This window comes from Rana temporaria, chromosome 2 (genome assembly GCF_905171775.1).
Source record: "Rana temporaria chromosome 2, aRanTem1.1, whole genome shotgun sequence".
In the NCBI taxonomy this organism is placed as follows: Eukaryota; Metazoa; Chordata; class Amphibia; order Anura; family Ranidae; genus Rana; species Rana temporaria.
Window position 1 is genome coordinate 373,848,719 of NC_053490.1, and position 26,328 is coordinate 373,875,046.

Consider the following 26,328-nt stretch of genomic DNA (forward strand, 5'->3'; position numbering starts at 1 on the left):
TATCTTTACTGCGACGGCCGGGCGTACGTTCGTGAATAGGCGTATCTAGCTGATTTACATATTCTAGGCGTAAATCAGCATACATGCCCCTAGCGGCCAGCGTAAATATGCAGTTAAGATACGACGGCGTAGGAGACTTACGCCGGTCGTATCTTAGCAATATTTAAGCGTATCTCAGTTTGAGAATACGCTTAAATATACGACGGCGCGGATTCGGACTTACGACGGCGTATCTACTGATACGCCCGTCGTAAGTCTACATTAATCTGGCCCTAAGTGTTGTTGGAAGCAGGACGGTTTCCCTTTTGATATGCCTGAATTTGCTATTTCTCCTTCAACTCTTCTATCACCACAAAGATTTATTGTTTTTACCCGGCTGGGTAATAAAGAGCACAGAAAAAGACACCTGACGTGGACATTCCGTTAATGCTACATCTACCATACACCCTTAGGCTGGGTTCACACTACTACACTACTTTCATCCTACTTTGCTCTGTGTTCAATGTTTCCCTATGAGAGCGTCTTGTAGCGTCCTACACAAGTCGGTCCGACTTTGAAAATGCTCCCTGTACTACTTTTGGTCCTACATTGATCCTACTTCAGGCCCATTGAATATCATTGAAGTCGGACCAAAGTAGTATCCTGTTCATGAAAGTAGGATGGATGTAGGACCAATGTAGGATAAATGTAGGACCAATGTAGCAGAGCAAAGTAGGATGAAAGTAGTGTAGTAGTGTGAACCCAGCCTTAGGCGACGGAGGAGCCATGAGGTAACATGCCACCCAAAACAAACCAGCAGCTCCTTCGGGGGTAGTGCTACACACATATGCATAACATTACTCTGTCTTCCCCTAAGACTGCAGGTTTGTACTGGGGAGGGGAAAGGGTAAGGTGAGAAGTGAAATCCAGTTCCTGTTCTGGCTGGCCCCCGTGATCTCAGATCCTTAGAAGCCAGGACCTCTCATTCCCTTTCCTCCTCGCTTTCCAAGGGGGGTTTGTACTCACCGGTCCCCGACCTGGATCTGCCTGCAGTCGCATTTGCCTTCCCTTCCTCTTGTTCCATGAGGAGATTGGCTGGGTCCTGGACTGCTGGTACCGCTAGAGGGGTGCAAGCCGACAGTTTCCACCGCCTTGCTTTCCATGCCACTCTTCACGCTGTCTCCCGGTGGTCCTAACACTTCCGGGTTGCCCTGTGTCTGCAGTGCCTCCTACTTCCTGTGATGTGGCTGTGCTCAGAATGAGGATTAGAGCTCAGTGCTTCCTTCCTAGGAAAACCTGGAAGTGAAGAGAGCGTCTTAATGGCGGCGTTTTTGAAATACAGCGATGGCGCTCACTCCCTGTGGCCAGAGCGCTGGTGCACACCTGGGGCGACCTGTGGGAAGGACAAAGCCTGCAGGTTAGTTCAGCCCTCCCTGGCCTCCCTAAAACCTGTCTCAACAGGGGTACCATTAGACCCACCCCAATCTTTGCTCGGGACTCGTTGCGCGTGCCCAGCGGCCACGATGTCCGCCGGGCACCCGCGATTGCCCGCAATCACGGCAGGACCATGGATCTGTGTGTGTAAACACACCGATCCATGTCCTGTCAGCGGTGAGGAGACTGATGTGTGTTCCCAGTACCGAGGAACACACATCGGTCTCCTCCCCTTGTGAGTCCCACTACAGTTAGAACACACTTTAGGGAACAAATTAACCCCTTCCTCGCCCCTTAGTGTTAACCCCTTCCCTGCCAGTCACATTTACACAGTAATCAGTGCAGTTTTATAGCACTAATCGCTGTATAAATGTGAATGGTCCCAAAAATGTGTCAAAAGTGTCCGATATGCCCGCCGCAATGCCACGGTCACAATAAAAATCGCAGATCGCCGCCATTACTAGTAAAAAAAAAAAAATGCCAAAATTCGATTCCCTAAACCGATCAAATACGATTATTGCGATTTTCGTTTACCAAAAACATGTAGAAGAAAACGTATCGGTCTAAACTGAGGAAAAAAAAATATTTTTTTAAAAAAAAAAAGTAAAGGATATTGTGTTTTTTTTTCAAAATTGTCGCTCTTCTTTTGTTTATAGCGCAAAAAATAAAAACCGCAGAGGTGATCAAATACCACCAAAAGAAAGCTCTATTTGTGGGGGAAAAAAGGCGTCAATTTTGTTTGGCAGCCACGTCGCACGACCGTGCAATTGTCATTGAAAGTGAGACAGAGCTGAAAACTAAAAATTGGTCTGGGCAGGAAGGGGGTGAAAATGCCCTGTATGGAAGTGGTTAAGGGGGTAAAGCTGAAGTGATGAAAGTAACACAGTGCCCGTATTGCATAAACGGCCTGTTCAGGAAGGGGGAGGTAAATCTTCCTGAGGTGAAGTGGATATAAAAGTTTAATACTGCATTAAAAACGATTTATTAAAATGACATTACCATGCTAAAACCTGCTATATGAGAGTTTAGTGATAAGGGTCACATGTACTTTAAACCTAAAGCGCCAAATAAAACTTTACGCGCACTCTATACTGTACAAATATGGTCAGCGTCGGCTTCAGCGTAAACCCCGCCCATCTACTCGCCCTTAACCAACATGGCGTTTCGGAAACGGCGGGCAGGCGACGTCATGGCAGCCACCAAAAACATGTCGGACGCAGAGCTCCGGGAAGAGTTACAGGAACTAGGTGTTTCTCCGGGACCTATCACTGACAGTACCCGAGGGGTGTACCAAAAAAAGCTGCAAAAGTTAAAAGTAGATGCAGCGAAAGGCAAGAGACAGGAGAGCGGGAGGGCGAGGAGAAGCGAGGGGAGCACGAGCACTAGGACTAGGCGCAGCGAACCCTTAGAAGACAATGAAGGGGATTGGGAGGACGAAGAGGACCGGGCCCCTGTGCTGGCGAGGAAGAGCTTTGGAGGGAGGTCGGGAAGAGCAGAGGATAGGTTTTACTCTTCCAATAAAAGTGTCCCTGCTCACGTGGAAGACGCGGGACTATGGAGGAGTGACAGGTCCTCACTGTCAGGGGGGCCTTTAGCTAGTAGCACTGCTGACTATGGTGACTACACGGGATATGAACATAGATCTTCTCTGGGAGGGGACAGGCTTCCAAGAACCAATTTTGATTATAGTGGCAGCTTGGAACAGAAGAGCAGGTCCTCCCTGGGAGGGGACAGATCTACAAGGATCACACCTGATTATGGTGGCTACCTGGGGCAGGAGGTCAGGTCTTCCCTGGGAGCGGACAGATCTGCAAGGATCACACCTGATTATGGTGGCTACCTGGGGCAGGAGGTCAGGTCCTCCCTGGGAGGTGAAAGATTCACAAGCAACACCTCTGATTATAGTGGTTACTTAGGGCAAGAGGTCAGATCCTCCTTAGGAGGTAGTGACAGATTTCCAAAAACCACCTCTAATTATGGTTCCATGGAACGTGAGGTCATCTCACCCATGGGAGTTGATAGATTTTCAACAACCACTAATAGATATGGTTCCTTAGAACAGGAAGCCGGGTACTCTCTAGGAGGTGAGAGATTTAAAAGATCCACTCCTGATTATGGGGGCTACCTGGGACAGGAGGTAAGATTTAGATCACCAGGTGAAAGGTCAGGCTTGCCTATTAGTAGGGATGAGGGTAGACCTTGGCCCAGATACAATGAAGGGGCTACAAAGGGCCAGCTTTCCTATAAGGACTATCCAAATCTTAGTCAAGGAAAATCTGCTCAAAGTAAACCGAATTGGAGTCGAACTCTAGAGTATTATTTATCAAAACTGGTGCGGGCACTGTCGGTGGGCCTGGTAATTGTCTTCTTTGGTATTCTCATTATGAAGAGTGGAATACTTTACAGTACACAACAGGATGACAGTAAGTTGGTTTTGTTAGCCATTTTTTATTTTATTTTTTCATTTTGTAGCTCACTAAATCAAACTTTAAAGGGATTGTAAAGGATTTTTTCCCCCCTAAATAGCTTCCTTTACCTTATTGCAGTCCTTCTACACTTCCTTCATCCTTCGATTTTGCTTTTAAATGTCCTTATTTCTTCTGAGAAATCCTCACTTCCTGTTCTTCTCTCTGTATCTCCACACAGTAATGCAAGGCTTTCTCCCTGGTGTGGAGAAAGCCTCTTGAGGGGGCGAGCAGGAGTGTCAGGACGCCCACTAACACACAGCTCTTTTCTCTATCTGCAAAGTAGAGAGCGTCCTGACTTGCCTGTTCGCCCCCTCAAGAGGCTTTCTCCACACCAGGGAGAAAGCCTTGCATTACTGTGTGGAGTTAGACAGAAGCACAGGAAGTGAGGATTTCTCAGAAGAAATCAGGACATTTAAAAGCAAAATGGAAGGAGGACTGCACTAAGGCTGCATTCACAACTGAGCGTAGCGTTTTTTTTGCCGCGATTTTGGACAGGTCTAGGGTCACCGATGTTAAAAGCAGAAAAACGCACAAATATGCCTAAAAAAAAAAAGTCCCAGAACTTGTTTGAGCTTCAGGCGTTTTGGAACTTCTGGCTTCAGGCATTTTGTAGTGGAGATGTGAACCATCTCCATAGAGAATAATAGATTTTTTCCCCTCCCGCGTTTTGTAGCTTCAGGCTTCAAGCTACAAAACGCTCAGGTGTGAATGGGGTCTAAGGTAAAGGAAGATTATATAGGCAGCAAGAGTTGTACAAGCTAAATTCCAGATATGAGTTTTTTTTTTTTTTGTTTGCTTTTTTCAGCGTGGACCAATGCAAATCTGCAGATTCCATACCTGAAAGACCACTTGCAAGCTGAGAACCACTATAGTGATCACATGGATACTGCTCTTTTGCAAAGTGAACCCAGGGGACCACTTGCTTGACACAACTATCGTTCTTTGACCACCTTTTTTTATTAAATAGAAGAAGTTCTGGACAAGGTGTAGATTGTGACATCACTGCTCCTCCTCTTCACCTTGTCCAATTAAAGAGGAAATAAACGTCCTTTACTGACTTTTACCTATAGGTAGTATAAATATCGCCTAAACGTGCCCCGTTTAGGAGATATTTACATTACATGCAGCCAGTGACTTCACTGGTGCATGTACTGTGAAGGAACGGCCACTCGTGCCGTTTTTTTAGAGCCCTGCGCCGTGAAAGGTGGTACACGTGTGGGAGAGACGTCACCACGGTTCTGGCCAATTGAAGCCGGAGCCCGAGAACCCAGAAGCTTGGCGGATGAAGATGGGACCCGCTGCAGCGATGACATTGCGGCGCTGGAACAGCTTTGTTTTAAGGTAAGTTTCACATAATGTGCTAGTATGCAATGCATACTAGCATATTATGACTTTAACTTGCAGGGAAACAAAAAAAAAAACATTTTAGTTTTGTTATAAATTTTTGTACATACGTAGCTTGTCTTCTGGACTGATAGGCATCAATTGGCTGCTCTGATCAGTGTTCTGATTATCGGTGTAAACAATATACCGAGGGGAAAAATAGGAGGAATGGGATGTTGGCGGTGCTAGGTAGAATAAGTAATAAGATAGTTATAATTTTAAATTTTTTACTTATTCTACCTAGCACCGCCAACATCCCATTCCTCCTATTTTTCTCATTTTACTATATTCAGGGATGAGGTGCGATCTGTATATTTGTGATTGATTGGATCACATTCTTTCTTTTCAATATACAGAGGGCATTGCCCATTATTGGCTCTCCTTTCCTCAGACAGACACAGCATGTGAGCAAAGGACTTCTGATAACAGGCAAGTCTTTTTTTACATGTGATCAGCTGTGAGTGGACAAAGCTAAACACATGATAAAGGACTGCTGTTATTGGTGCTTAACCCCCGAATTGGCATCAGCTGTGTCCAGAGGTCAAAGAGCATGCCCCAAGGGGCATGCAGGGGACGGGGTTCCCTGGAGGACATCCACGGACTCCCTCCCTCCCAAAACTAGCTGACCGCGCTTTAGCCATTTTCGGCTATAGCACAGTCGGTAAGTGGTTAAGGAATGCCTTGTAATAAATCAAATACAAGTTGTTTTTCAAGTTGCGGCTGTGCCATGGATATACCCATTGTATTCACTATGCAGAAGGGCAGCAAGAAGAATGCAACAATGGTTCTAGTAGCACCAACTGCTACAGTGATTCTCCTCTTCCGCAATGGTCCCTCAGGTATGGAATATGCATACTTATATTGGTCCACTCTAAAAATTAACTACAGTGGAACCTCGGTTTACAAGTAACGCGGTTAACAAGCGTTTGAAAGACGAGCAGGTTTTTTAAAGAAATTCTGACTGTTTGTGTGTGTCTCACAAAACAATCAGAATTCAAGCTTATGTGGCCTGCAGTTCCGCATTTGGCCTGAGGTGGGGAGGCGCCAGAGCCAATCGGCGCCGTTCGGTAATGCACGGAAAGACCCAAGGACAGGCTCGTGAACGAGGTCAGCTGAAGTGTCCTCGTGCCTTTTCGGCCATTTCTAAGGCTCTCCAGCGCCCCGCTTCTGGCCGCATGCAGTATTGCATGCCATTGAAGTCAATGCGGAACAAATTATTTTAGTTTCCATTCAATGGGGAAACTCACTTTGATATGCGAGTACTTTGATTTACGAGCATTCTCCTGGAACGGATTATGCTCATAATCCGAGGTTCCATTGTAACTCTAAATCTAATGGCAGCCACATTCTAAGACCAATCTATCCAACCCTGTAAAGCAAAGATCACTAAACTTACCTTTTCTGAAGCCAAACTGGTCTGGTCTCCAGCGGTGGATGCTGTGTGCAGGAGACAACGGCTGTGAAATGCCTGGGAAGTGATGTCACCCATAGAATTACTATGAGGGTTCCTTTGTCGGCTGAACACGCCTACACACAGAAGCCACTGACAGCTCAGCGTGGAAACGGCTTGGCTTTGAAAAAGGTATTTATAGCAGTTTTTGCTTTACAGGGCTAGATAGATTAGTCTTCGAATGTGGCTGCCAGTAGATTTCGAGTTCATTTTTGGCTGAACGTCTACTCGAAGTATTTCAGAATATCCATTGAGATACAATTCTAATCCTGCATTCATTAAAGCCCAACTCCAGTCAAAAAAAATGTTTCTGTTTAGTGAATGCTCCCATAATTTTGAATATGTGAGAAGATTTTGCATTTTGGCCAGACACTGTAGCTAAGCAAAAAGTTTACCCGGTTACTGAATTATCAGGAATTTCTTACAGTTCTGTATCGGTCACTAACTGGGTGACTGCGTATTGATGTCCGATATTTGGCCACCCAGCAGCAGGGGAAGGGACCAGGCAGTGTGTAGAGTTCTGGGCTGTTCTCTGTCCTACTTTCTTTGGCTGTGGCTTAGTCTGTTGCAGGATCAGAACTCTTGAGCAAGGTGGGTAAAGAGGGTAAGGTGAGGAAGATTGGCTCCAGTTGTTGACGCTGTTGTCAGTTATTGTCATTCCTGTTATATGTTGCCCCAAGTAAAATTTTTTGCCCACATGTCACATTTGCCCCTGTATTCCATGTGTTGTCAGTATTGCTGGGATTTCTTAGGTCAGCACTGTTTGTTTAGAGGACAATATTTCTATAATGAAACAATTTTCCACCCACGGTACAGTATCACGGGTGGGATGGATTGTGTACGTCATTCAGCCCCTTCCATGTAAGGGGCACGCATGAGCACACCCCTGCTAATTTGCAGTCACTGGCTACAATGAATGAATGAATGAAAACTTATATAGCGCAACACATGCGAACTTAATCGCCTCTGGGCGCTTGTTGTTCCTGTCTCCTTTGGTATCAAAAGAGATGAGTTTTGATCTTTCTCCTGAACGCCAAGTGGTTCTCCTCCAACCGAATGCTGGTTGGTAAAGCGTTCCATAGTCTAGGCCCTTGGACCGCGAATCTTCTTTGGACTTGTATCTGGCTTTCGGTATCTGGAGGAGATTTTGATTGGTGGATCGCAGAATGCGATTTGGATTATGAGCTTTTATTTTTTCGCATAGATAATGGGGAGCATTCCCATAGATACATCTATGCGTTAGACAGAGTGCTTTAAAAGTGATTCTGTCTTTTACTGGTAACCAGTGAAGGGTTCTCAGTGAAGGTGAGATTGATTCCCAAGGTTTTTTCCCAGTCACAAGTCTAGCGGCCGTATTTTGAACGACTTGTAGATGAGCGATTTGGTACTTGGGGAGTCTGAGGTAAAGGGCATTTGCATAGTCCAATCTTGAGTTTACCATAGCTCCCACCACGACTGCTATGTCTTCTTTGGGAATAAAAGGAGTAAGTCTGCGTAGTAGGCGCAGCAGATGGTGAGATCCGCTGACTACTGACCCTATTTGTGCATCCATTGTCATGTAGGAGTCAAAGATGACCCCAAGACTTTTGACTTTGGCGCTAGGGGTGATGATTTTGCCCAGAATGGGCGGGGGGGTCCAAGTTGTTGCAGGTTGATTCATACGTTTGGCGTGAAACAGGAGAACTTCTGTTTTCGCTCCGTTGAGTTTAAGATAACTCTTTGTCCTCTATCAAAGAGAGGCATGTCTCTAGATTGAGGTGATGATCCTTTTTATTGCAAATGCGGAAATATAGTTGCGTGTCGTCTGCATATGAGTGGTAGAGCAGTTTTTGACTGCTAATAATCTCAAAAAGATGGCGAAGAAAGATATTTAATAACACTGGCGACAGGGGGGATCCTTGAAGGACTCCGCACGATAATGTGCGTTTCTCAGAAGTGAAAGGTCCTAACTTCACTATTTGCGATCGGTTTTCCAATGGGATTTTGTCAGCAGGTCCCAACCAATGATTTATGGCTGAGATCTGGTGATCGGCTGTAGCCAATCGCACTACAGAATCCTGTGTTTACAAACATACAGGACTCTGTACACAGATCAGCGATCTGGTTGATTCTTGCAGGGATTAGAAACAGCCAGATCTGTTAGTAAAAGCAGCACATGTTACACACATTACGCTTGTTAGGCACGATGTTAACCCCTTCCCCGCCAGTGTCATTAATACAGTATTATATCTGTTAGTGTCACTGTTGATGTGTCAGTGTACCTCCCAGCGAGGGTCTGTTAGCGTCAGATTCCTGCCACCCTATCCGAGCCCTACTATAAGGCCTCGTACAGACGAGGGGACAGTCCGCTGAAAACGGTCCGCCGGACCGTTTTCAGCTACACACCATCAGACAGAAATCCGCGCGGACAGACAGCGCGGTGACGATGACGCGGCGGCGTGCGCGACGCTGGAAGGACAATGCTTCCACGCATCCGTCGAAGTGATTCGACGCATGCCAGGGATGGCGGCCACTCGGACATGTACGGTTAGTCTGTACAGACAACCGAACATGTCCGACGGACAGGATTCCAGCGGACATGTTTCTTAGCATGCTAAGAAACATTTGTCCGCTCGAAAACGGTCGGGTGGACAAATGTCCGCTGGAAACCTGTCCGGTTGGCCGTACACACGATCGAACATGTCCGCTGAAATTGGTCAGCGGACCAGTTTCAGCAGATAATGATTACAGGTGTAGCGTCATAGCTGCGTAAACTCCAGTTTATATACCATTGTTTTTAGATGCTTTTACTTACCAAATACAGGTAGCAGAATAAATTTGTTTGCCTACATTTTTGAAGTTTTTTTTTTTGGATATGTTTTATAACAGTAGAAAATTTATTCAGGGATATGCAATTAGCGGACCTCCAGCTGTTGCAAAACTACAAGTCCCATCATGCTTCTGCCTCTGGGTGCCATGCTTGTGGCTGTCAGAGTCTTGCTCTGCCTCATTTGTAGTTCTGCAACATCTGGAGGTCCGCTAATTGCATATCCCCGCTATATATAAAAAAAAAAATACATCTAGTGGTGATCAAATGCCACCAAAATAAAGCTTTGTGTGGAAAAAAGTTCTATAAATTTAATTTGCATACAGTGTTGCATGACCGCGCAATTGCCAGTTAAAGTAGCACAGTGCTGAATAGCAAAATGTCCTGGTCGTGGAGGGGTTAAAACCTTCCGGCGGTCAAGTGGTTAATTCCCTGTAGATCCAGGAAAATAAAGACTAGTTTGGCTCCACCTAAACTCGCAACAGCACACAACCAGACACTTTTTTTTTTTTTTTCTCCCTACAAATTACTTGCTGCTATTAGCCCACACAAGGTCACAGCATTACTGCAATAACACACTTCTCTCATCATCATAGCAAACAACATTATATTTAGAGTAAATCCCACTGATTAAGCCATGACAATAAACGAGAAGGGGGAATGGAGATAATGCATCTTCAGCACGCATGCGCACGCTTTGACTAAAGCTCAAGGGAACCCTGCAGATGGAATGCAGTTTGTGTTGCACAAATAAAACCACTCTATTATATAACGGTAAACTTGTAATGAAGTCAAACATTCTAAAATTATTTTATCACAGAATATCGAGAGCCATAAGGTGCTAGGACAAAACTACTTATACCTAGAGTGCTGCTAATGTACCTATGCAAGATGAAAAGCATTAAAACCTCAAGTATTTTGTACTACTTTAGCAGCACTAGCTAAATGGCTGAAATAATTTTTTGAGCTGGCGCAGTAGTTTCTAAAAAAAATCCATCACTCCCCGTGTCAGGACAGAGCTCTACATTGTATACATATGCAGAGGTCTGTCCAGCCTTTCTCCTCGACGATCAATGGGTTCCCGCAAACATCCATTGGCTGGCACCTGCTGATTAGCTTCTGCAACAAATCACAGCAGAAGTGGCGGTGATGCATATATATGTATATATATATATATATATATATATATATATATAATTCTCACAGCACGGCCGCCCTGTAGCATTAAAGAGGAGGTACAGCTCCTGCACGAAAAATTAAGTCCGCTACAAATACTGCCGCTGCTGACTTTTAATATATGAAAGCTTACCTGTGCAGGAAGCCCACGATGTCGGCACCCCAGCCAGACTTCGGATCGGCTATCGGGTGCAGCTGCCGCCATTCCAGGTAAGGGAACTGTGCAGTTAATCGTTTCGGCTTCACAGCCGGTTCCCGCATGCGCAAAACGTGCTCCGCTTTCTAATTGGCCCAGCGGAGGAGGGCCGAACTTCTGAGAGACTGCGCCATCTTCGGAAGTGAGAAACTGTACCTTTTTTCAAAAACGGGTCCCCCCCCCGAAAGGTGACAAATGTGGCACTGGAAGGGGGGAGGAGGCGGATAAGCGGAAGTTCCACTTTTGAGTGGAACTCTGCTTTAAATCTGCTACGGGGTGGTCATCCAGCAAGTGGTTAAACTCCGGGGCAAACATAGAGCTCTGCCAACCCATACTTTGAATGCACAGCAACAAAACTTGGAATGTAGTAAAGTTATATTTAGTTAGTGTTATAGTTGGCTGTTCATGTTGCCATCCCCTTATTTTATTTACCAGCCATTCTGTAATGCAAGGGCCTTCCAGAAATAAGCACTATGGATTGCTACTTATTTGGTCATAGGTAATGCATTCCGAATGAAAAGTATGTGACCAGCATTAGCTTTTTGTAAATTGGCTTGGCCTTTATGAAGCAAATTGTTACAGAACAGAGTAAAAACCTAAATGTAGTGCCCTCTAGATATCACAAGATTCATAATCAAACAAAGCCTCCCACTTGGATTGTTACAAGAAGAGTTACTGCAGTAATAAAAATAAATGTTAACTGTGTCAGCTGCTTTATTCTAATCCACACACACATAATCAGGGAACGTATTTCATAATAATGACGGGAAGTAGAAAAAATCCATTGATATTGCAAAAATAATAGAAACCTTGTTTGAATTTCTTAAAGTGGTTCTCTTTCTCCCCCTCAAAAAAAGTATTACAATTCAGCAACTACAAATACTGTAGCTGTTAAATTTTAAATAAATGTCCAGGGTTCTAGTGCCATCCTCACCTGGCCCATTTCCTCGACTTGGGGTCCCTGGCACTGACATGCTAACTGTGGGAATCCGACTGCGACTCCTTGTAGCTTCCTACTACGCATGCGTGGGCAGCACTGTGTGAATTTCTCCACAGCCTTCAGGGACCTGTGATGTATCCCAACAGAGTGGGGATTTTAACACGGATTTCCTGGGTGATCTGAGCGTGAGTGGGAGCATTTACCTATCCAAAAGGCGAAGGGGGGGAGAGGAAGCAGAAATTTCCCTTTTTGGGTGAAGATCGCTTTAAGGGCCCACTCTAGGCACAACAAAAAGAAAATACCCTTACAGTGGCCACAACTGCCCCCCGACATTGCAAGGGTTAAATGTTGAGTTTTCAGAAGAAGCTATATTAGGGTTTGTTCCATTGGGTGTAGGGGTATGGTTTTGCTGCCTCCTTGTCACCCACCAAAACAGACATGCAGCTATTCAGAACTGTACACATGCCACAATGCTTTGCTTCACAGCCATGGCAAAAACTGTACAGATGCAGAATGGAACACATTCAAGTGAGGGTTAAAACCGGCTGCAAGGTGAAAACCCTTTGCCCCCTCAACACCAATCCAATGCCGCCTGAAGGGCGATCCACTACAAAACAATTTTCAAAGGGGCTACAATAATAAGCACACCTGTGAACAAGCCCTTAAGCAAAACTCTTGGACAGAGTGGAGAGGAATTAGAGCCCCTGTCAATTGTTCTTGCTATCTGTGCCCCCTGTTAAGGAGATAAAAAGTAAACTCTAATTTTGGGTTGTCTCCAGAAAACAGATGGGAAATCTTCCAATGGGGACTCTAGTTCTGGTGAGCTGGGGGTCCCCAAGAAATTCCTTTTTAATTTGCAGAGATTTCCTCTCACTTCCTGTTTGGCTATGGGACACAGATGGTGAAGAAAAATCTGACAGAGGTTATAACCCTCTTACGCTACCCAAAATGGGGGGGGAGTTTTGCCCAAAATTCTATTATAACTTTTTCTGTACTTCACAGCCTACTCTGTCTGTGGCTCTTGGCCACGGTTATCCTCACTACTCCATTTTTTTTTTTTTTTTTTTTTCATTGCACATGTCAAAAAAATCGTCTGTCAGAAATTTAGCTTTGAACCTGAACCAAGAGAAATATAGGGCCATCAATGCTTAGTTTTCCTCTCGTTTGTACTTGCTCCAGACTAGCAATCATCCTTGCTCAGAATCCAGAGACAATTGGGGAATGGCCTCTGGATTCAGTGCAAGGATAATTACTGGGCTGGAGCAAGGACACGAGAGAAGTCAGAACTTATGAACTGCGGACTTGTTCTGGGCTTTTAATACGTTTTTGTCCAAAGTTCAGCTTTAACCACTTGCCGCCCGCCATATAGAAGAATGACGGCGGCAAAGTGGTTGTGATATCCTGACCGGATGTGATCAGGATATCACTGCCAGCGCGCGTCCGCGGGGGCACGCAGTGCGGTGATCGGAGGTGCTGTGTGTCAGTCTGACACACAGCAACTCCGATCGTGGTATGAAGCCTCTGACAGGCTTCTTACCACATGATCAGCTGTGACCAATCACAGCTGATCATCGCGTGAACCAGGAAGTGCTGGTAAATGGCTCTCCTCAGTTCATGCTGACAGGGAGAGCCGATCGGCAGCTCTCCCAGGCTTTTTTTTTTATATATATCTTTATTTCAATAAATTGTCTATTTTTCCGTTTATAGCCCAAAACATTAAAAACTGCTGAGGTGATCAAATGCCACCAAAATAAACCTCTATTTGTGGGAAGAAAATGATAAAAATCTATTTTGGGTACAGTGTTCCATGACCGCGCAATTGTCATTCAAAGGGCAACAGAGCAAAAAATTGTCCTGGGCAGGAAGGGGGGGGGGGGGGAACGTGCCTGGTATAGAAGTGGTTAAGTTAAAGTATGACTAAAGGCAAAAGCTTTTCTTTTTTTTTTTTTGCTTTTGGAAAGAGTGGAGAAGGATTTTAACACTTGTCAGTTTTTATTGCAGTCTGTGCCCCCTGTATAGGAGATTCGCCCTCTCTAGATTTCCTATTTACAATTTTCATTGAAAATAAAATAAAATCCCAAATTTTGGGTTGTCCCCAGAAATGTAATGGAGGTGAAATTTTCCAATGTGGACACTAATTCTTGTGACTTGGTGGTCCCCAAGAAATTCCCCTAATTTGCAGGGATTTCCTTTTACTGCCAGTTTCACTATGGGACAGGAAGTGAAGGGAAATCTCCACAATGGGACACAGATGGAGAAAACAAAATATGAGAGGGGTTATAAACCTTCTTTGCTCTATCCAGAATAAGGTTTTTCCTATAGTTCTACTTTAGGACTCCATAGGTTTCCATAATTTAGTGCAAGTACTAGAATCTCCGTTTTCATTTCCCCATAAATACATCTCTGATCTGCTGAATAAAGAAACGGCACAGGTAGCCTGAAAGGAACAAGCGATGACACCTGTTGCTGGCTAAAATTGGATGAAATGCCATTTGCTGTCTCCGAGAAGTGCCATGCTGTAATATTATCTCCTTGTGAATAAACGAAATGTCATCCAGAGTATAATAGAGAGTGCCCAGTGTTTGAATACTTATCGGCTGGTTGTATCTCTGGACTTTTTGTGATCTAGTACAAAAGCTACATTATTATTAGGGAGAATGAGCAGAAAATGGCTTTGCCTGTAAAATAGTTGCAGGCCTTGGTATAGTAGCTGATTGATCACATCATGTAATTTTATATATGGTAATCATTGCTAAATGGGCATTATTGGAATGAGCGCAAGTGTAAATTTATTTTAAAGGGTTTTCTACATTTTCAACCAAGCATTTCATGAGATAAATTATGGTGGCAGCCATTGTCCGTTTCTTGAAATTGATAGTTTACTAGCTTTTGCTGATAATCGAACTTAATGGTTGATTCACAATGAACGCACAGCTGCTAGTGTTTGTTGGGAGAACACATTGCTAAAGTGTCGATCCTGGCGTATTGACTGATTTTTTTTTTTTTATTAGAACTTTTACTGAAATGTCTTAAGTGACATTTGATTAACTTCTGCTCACACAGCGGTGTTGGGATGCAGTGGTTTGCAGCCTGCTGCTATGAAAAACATTTAGGGCCAGATTCTGGTACATCGTGCGTAACTTATGTCATTTACGTTACGCCGCCGCAAGTTTTTCAGGCAAGTGCTTTATTCACAAAGCACTTGCCTGTAAAGTTGCGGAGGCGTAGCGTAAAACACCCGGCGGAATTCAAATTCGGCGGGTAGGGGGCGTGTTTAATTTAACTGAAATGCGTCCCCGCGCCGAACGAACTGCGCATGCGCCGTCCCTAAAATTTCCCAGTGTGCGTTGCTCCAAATGACGTCGCAAGGACGTCATTGGTTTCTACCTGAACGTTAATGACATCCAGCCCCATTCACGGACGACTTACGCAAACGACGTAAGTTTTTTAATTTTTGACGCGGGAACGACGGCCATACTTAACATTGGCTGCGCCTTATATAGCAGGGGCAACTTTGCGCCGGGAAAAGCCTAACGTAAAAGTCGTAACTTTACTGCGTCGGCCGCGTGTACGTTCGGGAATTCGCGTATCTAGCTAATTTGCATACTCGATGCGAAAATCGACGGAAGCGCCACCTAGCGGAGAAAAAAAATTGCAGTTACGATCCGACGGTGTAAGACTTACGCCTGTTGGATCCAATGGATATCTATGCGTAATTAATTCTAAGAATCAGTCGCATAGATACGACGGCCCAGATTAGGACTTACGACGGCGTACATGGCGCTGCGCCGGCGTAAGTCCTTTGAGCATCTGGGCCTTAGATTTTTTTTTTTTTTTAGCAATTGCCAACAAAATGCATTGGTGTCAACTGACCTCATAGGAAATCCAGGCAAGTTGCCTTGTCTTTGGGTTGGGACAGCGCTAGGAAGGCTGGCCAGAACATATATGAATGGGCATTCAATACAGTCATTGGTTCTATTTTTTTTTTTTGGTACAAATATGGCTTGCTTCTATTACAGAGCATCCCCCTTGAGTGTGTGGCATTTTAGTATAGCACTAAATAGAGCAGGTAGGATTTTTAGCATATGTCACGCTTATTTTTATTTTTTCAGCATGCCTAGATATTGTTAGCAGCCTGCCAGTTGCTGATCGCATCCATTTCTAAAAAAGTCCCAGGCACAGTATAACTGTAGGGTCATGGTTACTAAAATGACCCATGAGCTTACATTCTGGGTAAATGTTGACCCAGCTTGCTGCAAGCCAGGGTGGATATAAATCAATGATGTTTATTTTTATTTTTTTATTACATTTTAATAAAAATATTTTTACTCCAAAAGCAATCTAAGAGTAGTTTTCTATTTAAGATAAATTAATAATTGTGTTTATTCAGCATGAAATGGAGCTTGGTTATGTAGCATGTATGATCTGAAATATTTACATTTTTGGTAAACTCGTTTAATGACTCCAAGCTCTGCAAACTGAGAACATGCACTGCATTGATGCATTCACACAATTTCACAGTAAACATGAGATAAAAGAAAGTTCAGGAAAATTCCTTTATTACTTTGTATTGTCTATGTACACTATAAACTGTATGATGGAATCGGTTCTGATATCGCTGTTTTACTAATCTGACAGCTTATGATTTTAAATAGGAAACTTTAATTTTAAATATTAACGATTCTAACTACCAGTAAGAGTAAGTCCTTACATTTTAAAGAGCACCTGACGTTTCAGATCCATCATGGCAGCGCCTGTTGGTGCAGGGGTCGACAATATCCGGGCGCCAGGTTGCAATTGCGACAAGAAATTGTGACCTGGCGCCCGGGACCGCCGGTAATTGAGGCCCCGGCTTTGCGGCCTACAAGGCCGCAAAGCCGGGGCCTCAATTATCGGCCGCCACAGGCCTGCCGCGATCGGGGGGAGGTGGGGGCGCACGGAGGCACAGGATCCTGTGTCACCGTGCGTCCCCCCCCCCGCCGCTCGATCGCGGCAGGCACGCGATGGCCGGTAATTGAGGCTCCGGCTTTGCGGCCTTGTGAAGTCCCAAGCTCTCCCTTCTGTGAGCTGGCGCCATCTGGTGGTGGCCGTTGGCATTACATGTTAAACAGCAATTCTGAGTGAAAAATGAAAATTTTCACTGCCATCTCCTTTCCTCACATTTGAACCCCCAAACATTACATATATTTTCTCACCTCGTCTTTCAGGACAGCACCTGGAGAGAGCGCAGCTCCACCCACTTCCCAGGAAACACTGCAGTCAATGCTATAACTTCCGCCCCCTTCCACCATGGCCTCAGTTGTAGTGTTTCCTCCGGCCATGGTGGAAGAGCTGCAGGGAACCAAGGGTGTGCTGTACTCTCCCCAGGTGGGGAAGGTGGTGTTTTGTGAGCATACCGGTGTTTGTTTTTTCTTAGGAGGTGATCCTCCAGGAGGCGGACTCGACTTCTCCCCTGACGTGCGGGTGAAGGTCGGGTACTTCTCCTCTTCGAGTCCGGCGAGGACAGAGGCTGCTGGTGGTCCCGCTCCCTTAGTCCGGGCATCGTAGCATGCGGGGGGCGGTCAGGTGCCGTCTTCCGGCATACGTGGTCCCGGGGCGGAGAGCGAGTGACGACCTTTCCGGGTGGAGGCGGGACTTCCGGCGGCGCGTGGCGGCTTCCGGTTCCGGCCGCTGGAACGCAGGAGGAGGAGTGGCCTCGGCGGTGCTATTTCCAGGTCTCGCAGCGGCGAGGAAGAGCCGGGAAATTTGAAAAAGCTGTCGCACGACCGCAGCGTTCTAGGACCATGGAGCCAGAAGACGCAGCGGAGGTGGCGGGAGCAGGAGCCACAAGCACCAGCCCGGCCCAGGTAGGAGACCCAGCGGTGGTCAATGTACCAGGGTATTGTTATGTCCCTCTTTCTGCCCCTTCGGGGGAGGGGAGCCTGCCTCACTCACCCTAGTCACGTCTGTGGGTGTGTGTAGTTATTTCTGGTACAGCGGTGATGGGTTCTGGTTTTATTTGTTCACTGGCTGTGTGCACTTTGGTGTCTGCTAGACTGGCGTACAAGGGTTAAACATAGTGTTGTTGTCCTTTGTGTCGTTTCAGAAAGTTAAAGAAAAACTTAGTGGTAGAACCTCCTCCTTCCAAGAAGCTGTGTGCTACTTGTAAAGCTTCCCTTAAAGGGACCTGGACCAAACCTTTATGCTTAACTTGTATTGCAGAGATTGTCAGGGGGGAGGCCTCTACTAGTTCGGCCTCTGAGCAGCCCACTGTCAAGGGTACGGGGAGTTGCTCTCTTCGTTTAGGGACGAGTTGCACCAGACTTTCCAGTCTTTTCGCTCCTTCCTGGACAAGGGTCCAGCTAAGGGATCTAAGGTCAGGGCCAGTACCCCCTCCACATCTAGAAGGTTAGACAGTGAGTCCGAGGAGGAGGAGCCTGAAAATGTTGTTTCAGGATCAGAGGCGGAGGAAGAAGAGGAGAGGGATACTTCTTCCTCGCGCTATAAACTGTCCTTAGAGGAGGTGGATGACCTATTAAGGACTATTCATTCTACCCTAAACATTAAGGAAGACGCGACACAGCTGTCTCTGCATGACAGGATGTACCAAGGCTTGGATGAGGTGAAACATTGTACCTTTCCGGTACATAAAGTATTGTCCGAGGCAGTTAAGAGAGAATGGAAGGACCCAGAGAAGGCACCCTTCTTTTCTCGGTCCCTGAAAAGGAGATTTCCTTTCGATGAGGATCCAACGCAGGTATGGAATAAAAAGCCTAAGCTGGATGCAGCATTTTCGAAAGTTTCTCGCAATACTGACCTAGCCTTTGAGGATACAGGTACCCTTAAAGATTCCCTCGATAAAAGAGCAGATACCCTGCTCAAAAAAGCCTGGGATGCCACCTTGACTAATCTCAAGCCAGCTATGGCATCCACTGTTGTGGCTAGGAACCTCGAACATTGGCTGGATCAGCTTAAAGGTCACATCGAGGCTGGGACCTCTCGTAGAGAACTTTTGGAATCCTTTCCAGTTCTTATGAAGGCGGTAGGCTATGTAGCGGATGCATCTGCTGAATCCGTGAAGCTCTCCGCCAGATCCTCGGCGTTGATCAATTCAACCAGAAGGGCCTTATGGGTTAAGACCTGGTCGGGGGACACAGCCTCTAAGGTTAAACTGTGTGGGTTACCGTTTGAGGGAGACTTGGTGTTTGGCACAGGGCTAGACGCCGTTCTGGATAGGACGGCGGATAGAAAGAAGGCTCTTCCTTTAAAAAAGGTGGATTCGGGGCCCAAGAAAATTTTTCGTCCTTTTTTCCAAGCCAAGGGTCCTAAGGAGGCGCAAAAAGGCCAGGGTGGTAGACCCTGGCGGTCCCAGAGGAGCCGTGGGAAGCCTGGGGTGTTATTTCGTTCCCCCAGCCAGCCTGCTAAACCCCAGTGACGGTCTCCTGGCTGTGGGAGGTTGGCTCCAAGCCTTCCTTCCACAGTGGGCAGAGGCGACGTCCAGTCCGTATGTCCTCAAATTGATTGCAGAGGGCTACGCGCTGGAGTTCTCGGGAAGACCACCGTCGCGGTTTTATTTGACCCAATTGCCCAGGGAGTAGGAGAAATCTCGGGCAATGCTGTCGTTAGTGGAAGATTTTCTCCAACAGAGGGTGATTACGCCAGTGCCCCAGAAAGAACAGGGGGAGGGCTGTTATTCCCATATATTTCTGGTAAGAAAGCCGTCAGGCAAATTCAGGTTGATTTTAAACCTAAAGGTCCTGAATCTATCTATCCGGTACAAGAGATTCCGCATGGATTCCATCTACTCGGTGAGAAAGCTTCTTCCTCTGGGGTGCTTTCTAGCATCGATAGATTTAAGGGATGCATATTTGCACGTCCCGATCAAGACTTCTTCCCAGCGCTATCTGCGCCTAGCCATCAGAACAGTGAGCGGAGTGAGGCATTTCCAATTCAGAGCCCTCCCATTCGGCCTTTCCTCCTCTCCCAGAGTCTTTTCAAAGGTGGTGGCAGAGGCCTTAGCACCACTCAGGCTCAGGGGGATTTCTATAATTCCATACTTGGACGACCTCCTGGTTTTCGCCAAGTCGGAGGAGCAGCTTCTCCTAGACCTGAGGAGGACTCCGGCTCATTTGGAAGGGCTCGGATGGATTCTGAACAAGGAGAAATCAAATCTAGTGCCCTCCCAGAGGACAATTTTTCTAGGATACACTATAGACTCTGTACGGGGGAAGATTTTTCTACCAGAAGAAAAAATAAAGAAAGTTCAGGCTGCGGTGAGGACAATTCAGTCGAATGTGCCGATTTCTATTCGCTCAGCCATGTCCACGATTGGCTTACTCACGGCCGCCATTCCGGCGGTGCAGTGGGCTCGTCTCCATTCAAGGGACCTACAGCAGGCGATCCTTCAGAATTGGACCCATGGGGAATCCCTAGAGAAGAGGTTCAGAGTTCCTTCAGTAAAAAGGAAACTTTGGTGGTGGAGAGGCCAGGCAAATCTGCGCCTAGGCCTGTCTTGGTCCTTCCCCACTACAAGGGTCCTAACAACGGACGCGAGTTTGTGGGGATGGGGTGCTCACCTGAACGGGCAGATGCCACGGGGATCTTGGTCGAGGGAGGAATCCAGAAGGTCCTCCAATTGGAGGGAACTCTGGGCCATTTGGTTAGGGCTAAGGGCCTTCCAGGAGCTGATTCTGGACCAACACGTCCCAGATTCTGTTGGACAACGCCACGGCGGTGGCGTATATTTCCAGACAGGGGGGCACGAGAAGCAGGGTACTCCTCAGTCTAGCCTTACAGACTCTGTCCTGGGCAGAGGTGAACCTGGCATCCCTATCTGCAGTACACCTAAAAGGCAGCCTGAACCTTCTGGCAGACTTTTTTTAAGTCGGACGAGGGTTCTGGAATCAGAATGGTGTTTATGCCCGGAGGTCTTCCAAGAGCTAGTAAACAGGTGGGGAACCCCTCAGATAGACCTGTTCGCGTCCCAGTCCAATGCCAAGGTTCTGGCTTTTTTTTCTCTCAACAGGATGGACCAGGCAGAAGGTCTGGATGCGTTAGTCCAACGCTGGCCCTTCCGCCTGTGCTATGCTTTCCCCCCAGTTCAGATCATCCCTTTAGTGTTACGGAAGCTTCAGGAGGAGAAGACTACTCTCATCCTGATAGCCCCGTACTGGCCCAAGAGGCCTTGGTTTTCGGGTCTGTTGGAACTGGCAGTAGAAGATCACTGGGTACTGCCAGTCAGAAAAGATTTACTGTTTCAGGGCCATCCAGACGTGAGTCGATTAAAACTCACGGCCTGGTTACTGAAGAGCTAATTCTTAGCAGTAAGGGTTTGTCTAAACGCTTAGTAGATACGCTACTTAGTAGCAGGAAAAAGGTCACGAGGGCCATCTACTTCAAGACTTGGAAAGTTTTCAAGGCAAAAATTGTTCTCCTATGAATACATTTTCTGTCTTGGAGTTTTTACAAGACGGTATGGATAAGGGTCTGGCAGCCAGCACCTTGAAGGCTCAGGTGGCGGCTTTGTCAGTGTTTCTAGAGAGACGTTTATCTCTAGATCCCTACGTTATTAGATTTTTTAAGGCCTTAGCCAGAGCTAGGCCTTCCCCGTTTAAATTTTTCCCCAAGTGGGATTTATCAGTGGTCCTGGGGGGGTTTGACTAAAAAACCCTTCGAGCCACTGGTAGACGCCTCTATAAAGTTTCTGACTTTGAAATTGGTGCTTTTGGTAGCGGTCACCTCAGCGAGGAGGGTTAGCGAGCTTCAGGCGCTTTCCATTTTGGAGCCGTTTCTGTCAATCTACCCTGATAGAGTAGTATTAAGAACTGATCCGGGTTTTCTTCCGAAGGTAGTGTCAGTATTTCATAGGACGCAGGAAATAGTGTTACCTACCTTTTGTCCAGCTCCTTCTTGTCCGAAGGAGAGAGAATTCCATTCCTTAGATGTGAGGAGATGCATTAGACGCTATCTAGAGGTCTCTAGTGAGTTCAGAAAAGTGAATTCGCTTTTCGTTCTGTTTTCGGGATCCCGCAAAGGGCTTCCAAGAGTACTCTGGCTAGATGGTTACGTATGGCTATCCATGAGGCATACAAGGCTAAAGGTTTGGAACCCCGTCCAGGAGTGGTGGCCCATTCTACTAGGGCGGTAGCAACTTCCTGGGCAGAACGGGCTGGAGCTTCGCCAGAGCACATCTGCAAAGCGGCAACGTGGACGAGTTTTTCCACCTTCGCTCGTCATTATAGGATGGATTTGCTCTCTGCGGCAAAGCAGTCTTTTGGCAGGAAGGTCCTGCAAGCGGTGGTCCCACCCTAGAGTAAGTACTCGGTTATCATCTCCAGGTGCTGTCCTGAAAGGTGAGAATACCTTAGTTAGACTTACCGGTAACGGTATTTCTATGAGTCTTTCAGGACAGCACCGATAACCTGCCCTTTTGTTATTAAAGATAATATATATATGCTAATGTGTGTAGTTGCTATGTTCTGCTTATCTAATTTCAGCGTGGCCGGAGGTACTCGTGAACAACTGAGGCCATGGTGGAAGGGGGCGGAAGTTATAGCATTGACTGCAGTGTTTCCTGGGAAGTGGGTGGAGCTGCGCTCTCTCCAGGTGCTGTCCTGAAAGACTCATAGAAATACCGTTACCGGTAAGTCTAACTAAGGTTTTTGATTCCAACACCCTTGAGCAGGGATATGCAATTAGCGGACCTCCAGCTGTTGCAGAACTACAACTCCCATGAGGCATAGCAAGATTCTGACAGCCACAAGCATGACACCCAGAGGCAGAGGCATGATGGGACTTGTAGTTTTGCAACAGCTGGAGGTCCGCTAATTGCATATCCCTGCCCTAGAGAATAAAATGGCGATCGTTGCAATACTTTGTCATGCCGTATTTGCGCAGCGGTCTTACAAGCGCACTTTTTTTTGGGAAAAAAAATACACTTTTTTTAATAAAAAAAATAAGACAACAGTAAAGCTATCCCACTTTTTTTTTTTTTTATATTGTGAAAGATAATGTTACGCCGAGTAAATTGATACCCACATGTCGCGCTTCAAAATTGCGTCTGCTTGTGGAATGGCGACAAACTTTTACCCTTTAATATCTCCATAGGCGACGTTTATAAAAAACTACAGGTTGCATGTTTTGAGTTAGAGGAGGTCTAGGGCTAGAATTATTGCTGTCGCTCTAACGATCCCGGCGATACCTCACGTGTGGTTTGAATACCGTTTACATATGCGGGCGCTACTCACATATGTGTTCGCTTCTGTGCGCGAGCTCGTTGGGACGGGGTGCGTTTTCTGGCTCCTAACTTTTTTAGCTTGCTCCTAGATTCCAAGCAAATTTGTCAAACCCTGTGTTAGTGGGTATCCATTCAACTGCTGCTGCAACGTCCCTTACCTTGTTGTGTCACCAGCCGTTCTATTAAAGTGAATGGGATTGTCAGTAAATCCACAGCAGGTCAGAGGAGGAGGTGCTGCATGACAGAGATAACAGTTGCTCTTTAAAAATTGTGATTTAAATTGTTGATTTAAATCAAATCCACCCTGCTGCAAGCAGTGCAGCTTCACTCGGCTATTACAATGGGAGTAGTAAAAGGGTTAAAATGGTTTTAAAGGCTGAAGGTTTTTTGCCTTCATGCATTCTATGTGCCTGTGTGCTGCTGTCAATCACAGCCAGTAAGCGAGGAAGGAGAGAGCGGGGGCGGTGTCTTATGGGGACGCATAGAGCAGGGCTCGGGAGTGCGCATTCACCAGTGCCCCATAGCAAGTGGTTTGCTATTGGGGACACTGGTGAAGAGGGAGGAGCTTGGAGGGCCAGCAAGGGACCTTTAACCACTTAAGACCCGGACCAATATGCAGGTAAAGCATTTTTGCGATTTGGCACTGCGTCGCTTTAACTGACCATTGCACGGTCGTGCGATGTGGCTTCCAAACAAAATTGGCGTCCTTTTTTCCCCACAAATAGAGCTTTCTTTTGGTGGTATTTGATCACCTCTGCGGTTTTTATTTTTTGCGCTATAAACAAAAATGGAGCGCCAATTTTGAAAAAAAATGCAATATTATTTACTTTTTGCTATATCCCCCAAAAATCTAAAAAAAAAATTTCCTCAGTTTAGGCCGATACGTATTCTACCTATTTTTGGTAAAAAAAATCGCAATAAGCGTTTATCGATTGGTTTGCGCAAAATTTATAGCGTTTACAAAATAGGGGATAGTTTTATTGCATTTTTATAAAAAAATAAAATGTACTACTAATGGCGGCGATCAGCAATTTTTTTTTCATGACTGCGACATTGTGGCAGACACGTCAGACAATTTTGACACATTTTTGGGACCATTGTCATTTTCACAGCAAAAAGTGCTATAGAAATGCATTGTTTACTGTGAAAATGACAATTGCAGTTTGAGAGTTAAGTGTGACCTCATATGTGTTTTTAACTGTAGGGGGGTGGGGCTGGACGTGTGACGTCATTGATCGCCTTTCCCTATATCAGGGAACAGACGATCAATGACACTGCCACTGTGAAGAACGGGGAAGGTGTGTTTACACACACCTCTCCCCGTTCTTCAGCTCCTGTGACCGATTGCGGGACTCCGGCGATCGGGTGCCGCGGTCACGGAGCTTCGGACATGGCTGGGCACTTAACCACTTCCATGCCAGGCACTTGCGCACCTTCTTTCCCAAGCCAATTTAAAGCTTTCAGCGCCCCCTGCACTTTGAATGACAATTGCGCGGTCATGCTACACTGTACCCACATTTTTTTTTTTATCATTTTGTTCCCACAAATAGAGCTTTCTTTTAGTGGCATTTGATCACATCTGCGGTTTTTTTTTTTTTGTTTTTTTTTTTGCGCAACAACTAAAAAAAGACCGAAAATTTGGGAAAAAAATCCAAGTTTTTATTTTTATTTTTTTGTGAATAAGTAAGTTTTCCTTTTCGATTACGGGCACTGATGGGCACTCATGGGTGGCACAGAAGGGCACTGATAGGTGGGCACTGGGCATGGATGGGCACTGAGGGGTGGCACTGATGGCATTGCTGGGCATCACTTGTGCCCATGTTGCCAGTCAGTGCCCATTCGTGGGCACTGATTGGCATCTTTCTCATTTTTTTTACTGCCCCCTTCCCTGGTGGTCCAGTGTGGGCATAAACAATCAGCGCAAACCCCCCCCCCCCCGTCAGGAGAGCTGCCGATCGGCTCTCCTCTACTCGCGTCTGTCAGACGCGAGTGAGGAAGAGCCATCAACGGCTCTTCCTGTTTACATTGTGATCTGCCGTGATTGGACAGCGGAGGCTCTTTACCGAGATCGGAGATGCAGGGTGTCAGACTGACACCCTGCATCACCGATCGCCGTGCTGCGCGCCCCCGCATGAAATCCTGCTGGACGTCAATAGACGTCCAGTCAGGATTTCGCAACCACTTCCTGGACGTCAATTGTACATTGACCGGGCGGGAAGTGGTTAAAGCTGAGTTCCGGCCACAATTTCACTTTTTATATATAAATACCCCTGTAATACACAAGCTTAATGTATTCTAGTAAAGTTAGTCTGTAAACTAAGGTCCGTTTTGTTGGGTTGTTACAGCATTTAGACACTTTATAAAATAGAAATTGACTGAGGCCATCTTAAGTGTGGGCATCATGAAGCCAGACTGTATGACTTCCTGGATTTCAGCCTTGCAGATCTCGCACATGCCCGGTGCTGCACAAGCCGTGTAATCGTTTTCAGATCAGGTTTCAGCACCTGTACTGTCCAAGTCACATGATTCTTCGAGACTGGGGAGAGCAGACTCCTTGAAAGTTACACCCACTACATTCCTAGGAGTCTGTGCGGTGAAGCTTAAGCACCTAGGTGCAGGAAGAGGGAAGATTAACTATTCTGCCTAGCAACAACACTTTGAAGGCATCTAAAAAAAAAAAACAATTTTTTCTTAAAGGACTAATGACATTTTTTTAAAACTAGTGATGTAATGTTATATTTATGGGTGGAACTCCACTTTAAAGAGGACATACAGGTACGTGCTTGTGTCCAGCCGTGCCCTTCTGCTGACGTATATCGGCATTAACCACTTAAGTGGTTAAAAGAAGAGGATCGGGGCTGCTCTGTGCAAAACCACTGCACAGAGCAGGAAAGTATAACATGTTTGTGATAAAAAAAAACTAGAATTGCTTTTAACCAGTTAACAACCGCCCTATAGACGATATACGTCTACAAGGCGGTTGCTTAACTCTGGGAGGACGTCCTCCCAGAATCGCGCTCCCGCACGCCCTCTGGGGCGCGCACACGGGAATGTCTGTGACCGCCGGGTCCGGAGGACCCGGCGCATCACGGTAAATCGCCGCTGATAGCGTCCAATGACGGAGCGATCCCTACCGAACGGTACAGTGTGAGAGGAGAGGGGGGGGGGGGAGAGAGCGGATGCAGCACGAGTGCTCTGGGCTGGATCTGTGACACGTGCAGTCACAGACCCAGCCAGCCATCCTTCCCTGCTCAGCCATCCCTGCCCCATACTGTGCAATA

At 46.2% G+C, this 26,328-nt stretch overlaps 1 protein-coding gene across 1 annotated transcript in view; it reads left to right on the plus strand.

Moving 5' to 3' along the window:
• Positions 1 to 2,551: 2,551 nt before the first annotated feature.
• The window catches only part of LEMD2 (LEM domain nuclear envelope protein 2), a 45,236-nt gene continuing 21,459 nt past the window's right edge, over positions 2,552 to 26,328 (plus strand). Inside the window, exon 1 of the mRNA XM_040337807.1 lies at positions 2,552 to 3,836. Coding sequence (XP_040193741.1) covers positions 2,570 to 3,836 — 1,267 coding nt within the window. The 5' untranslated portion in view covers positions 2,552 to 2,569. The remainder of the gene's footprint in view (positions 3,837 to 26,328) is intronic.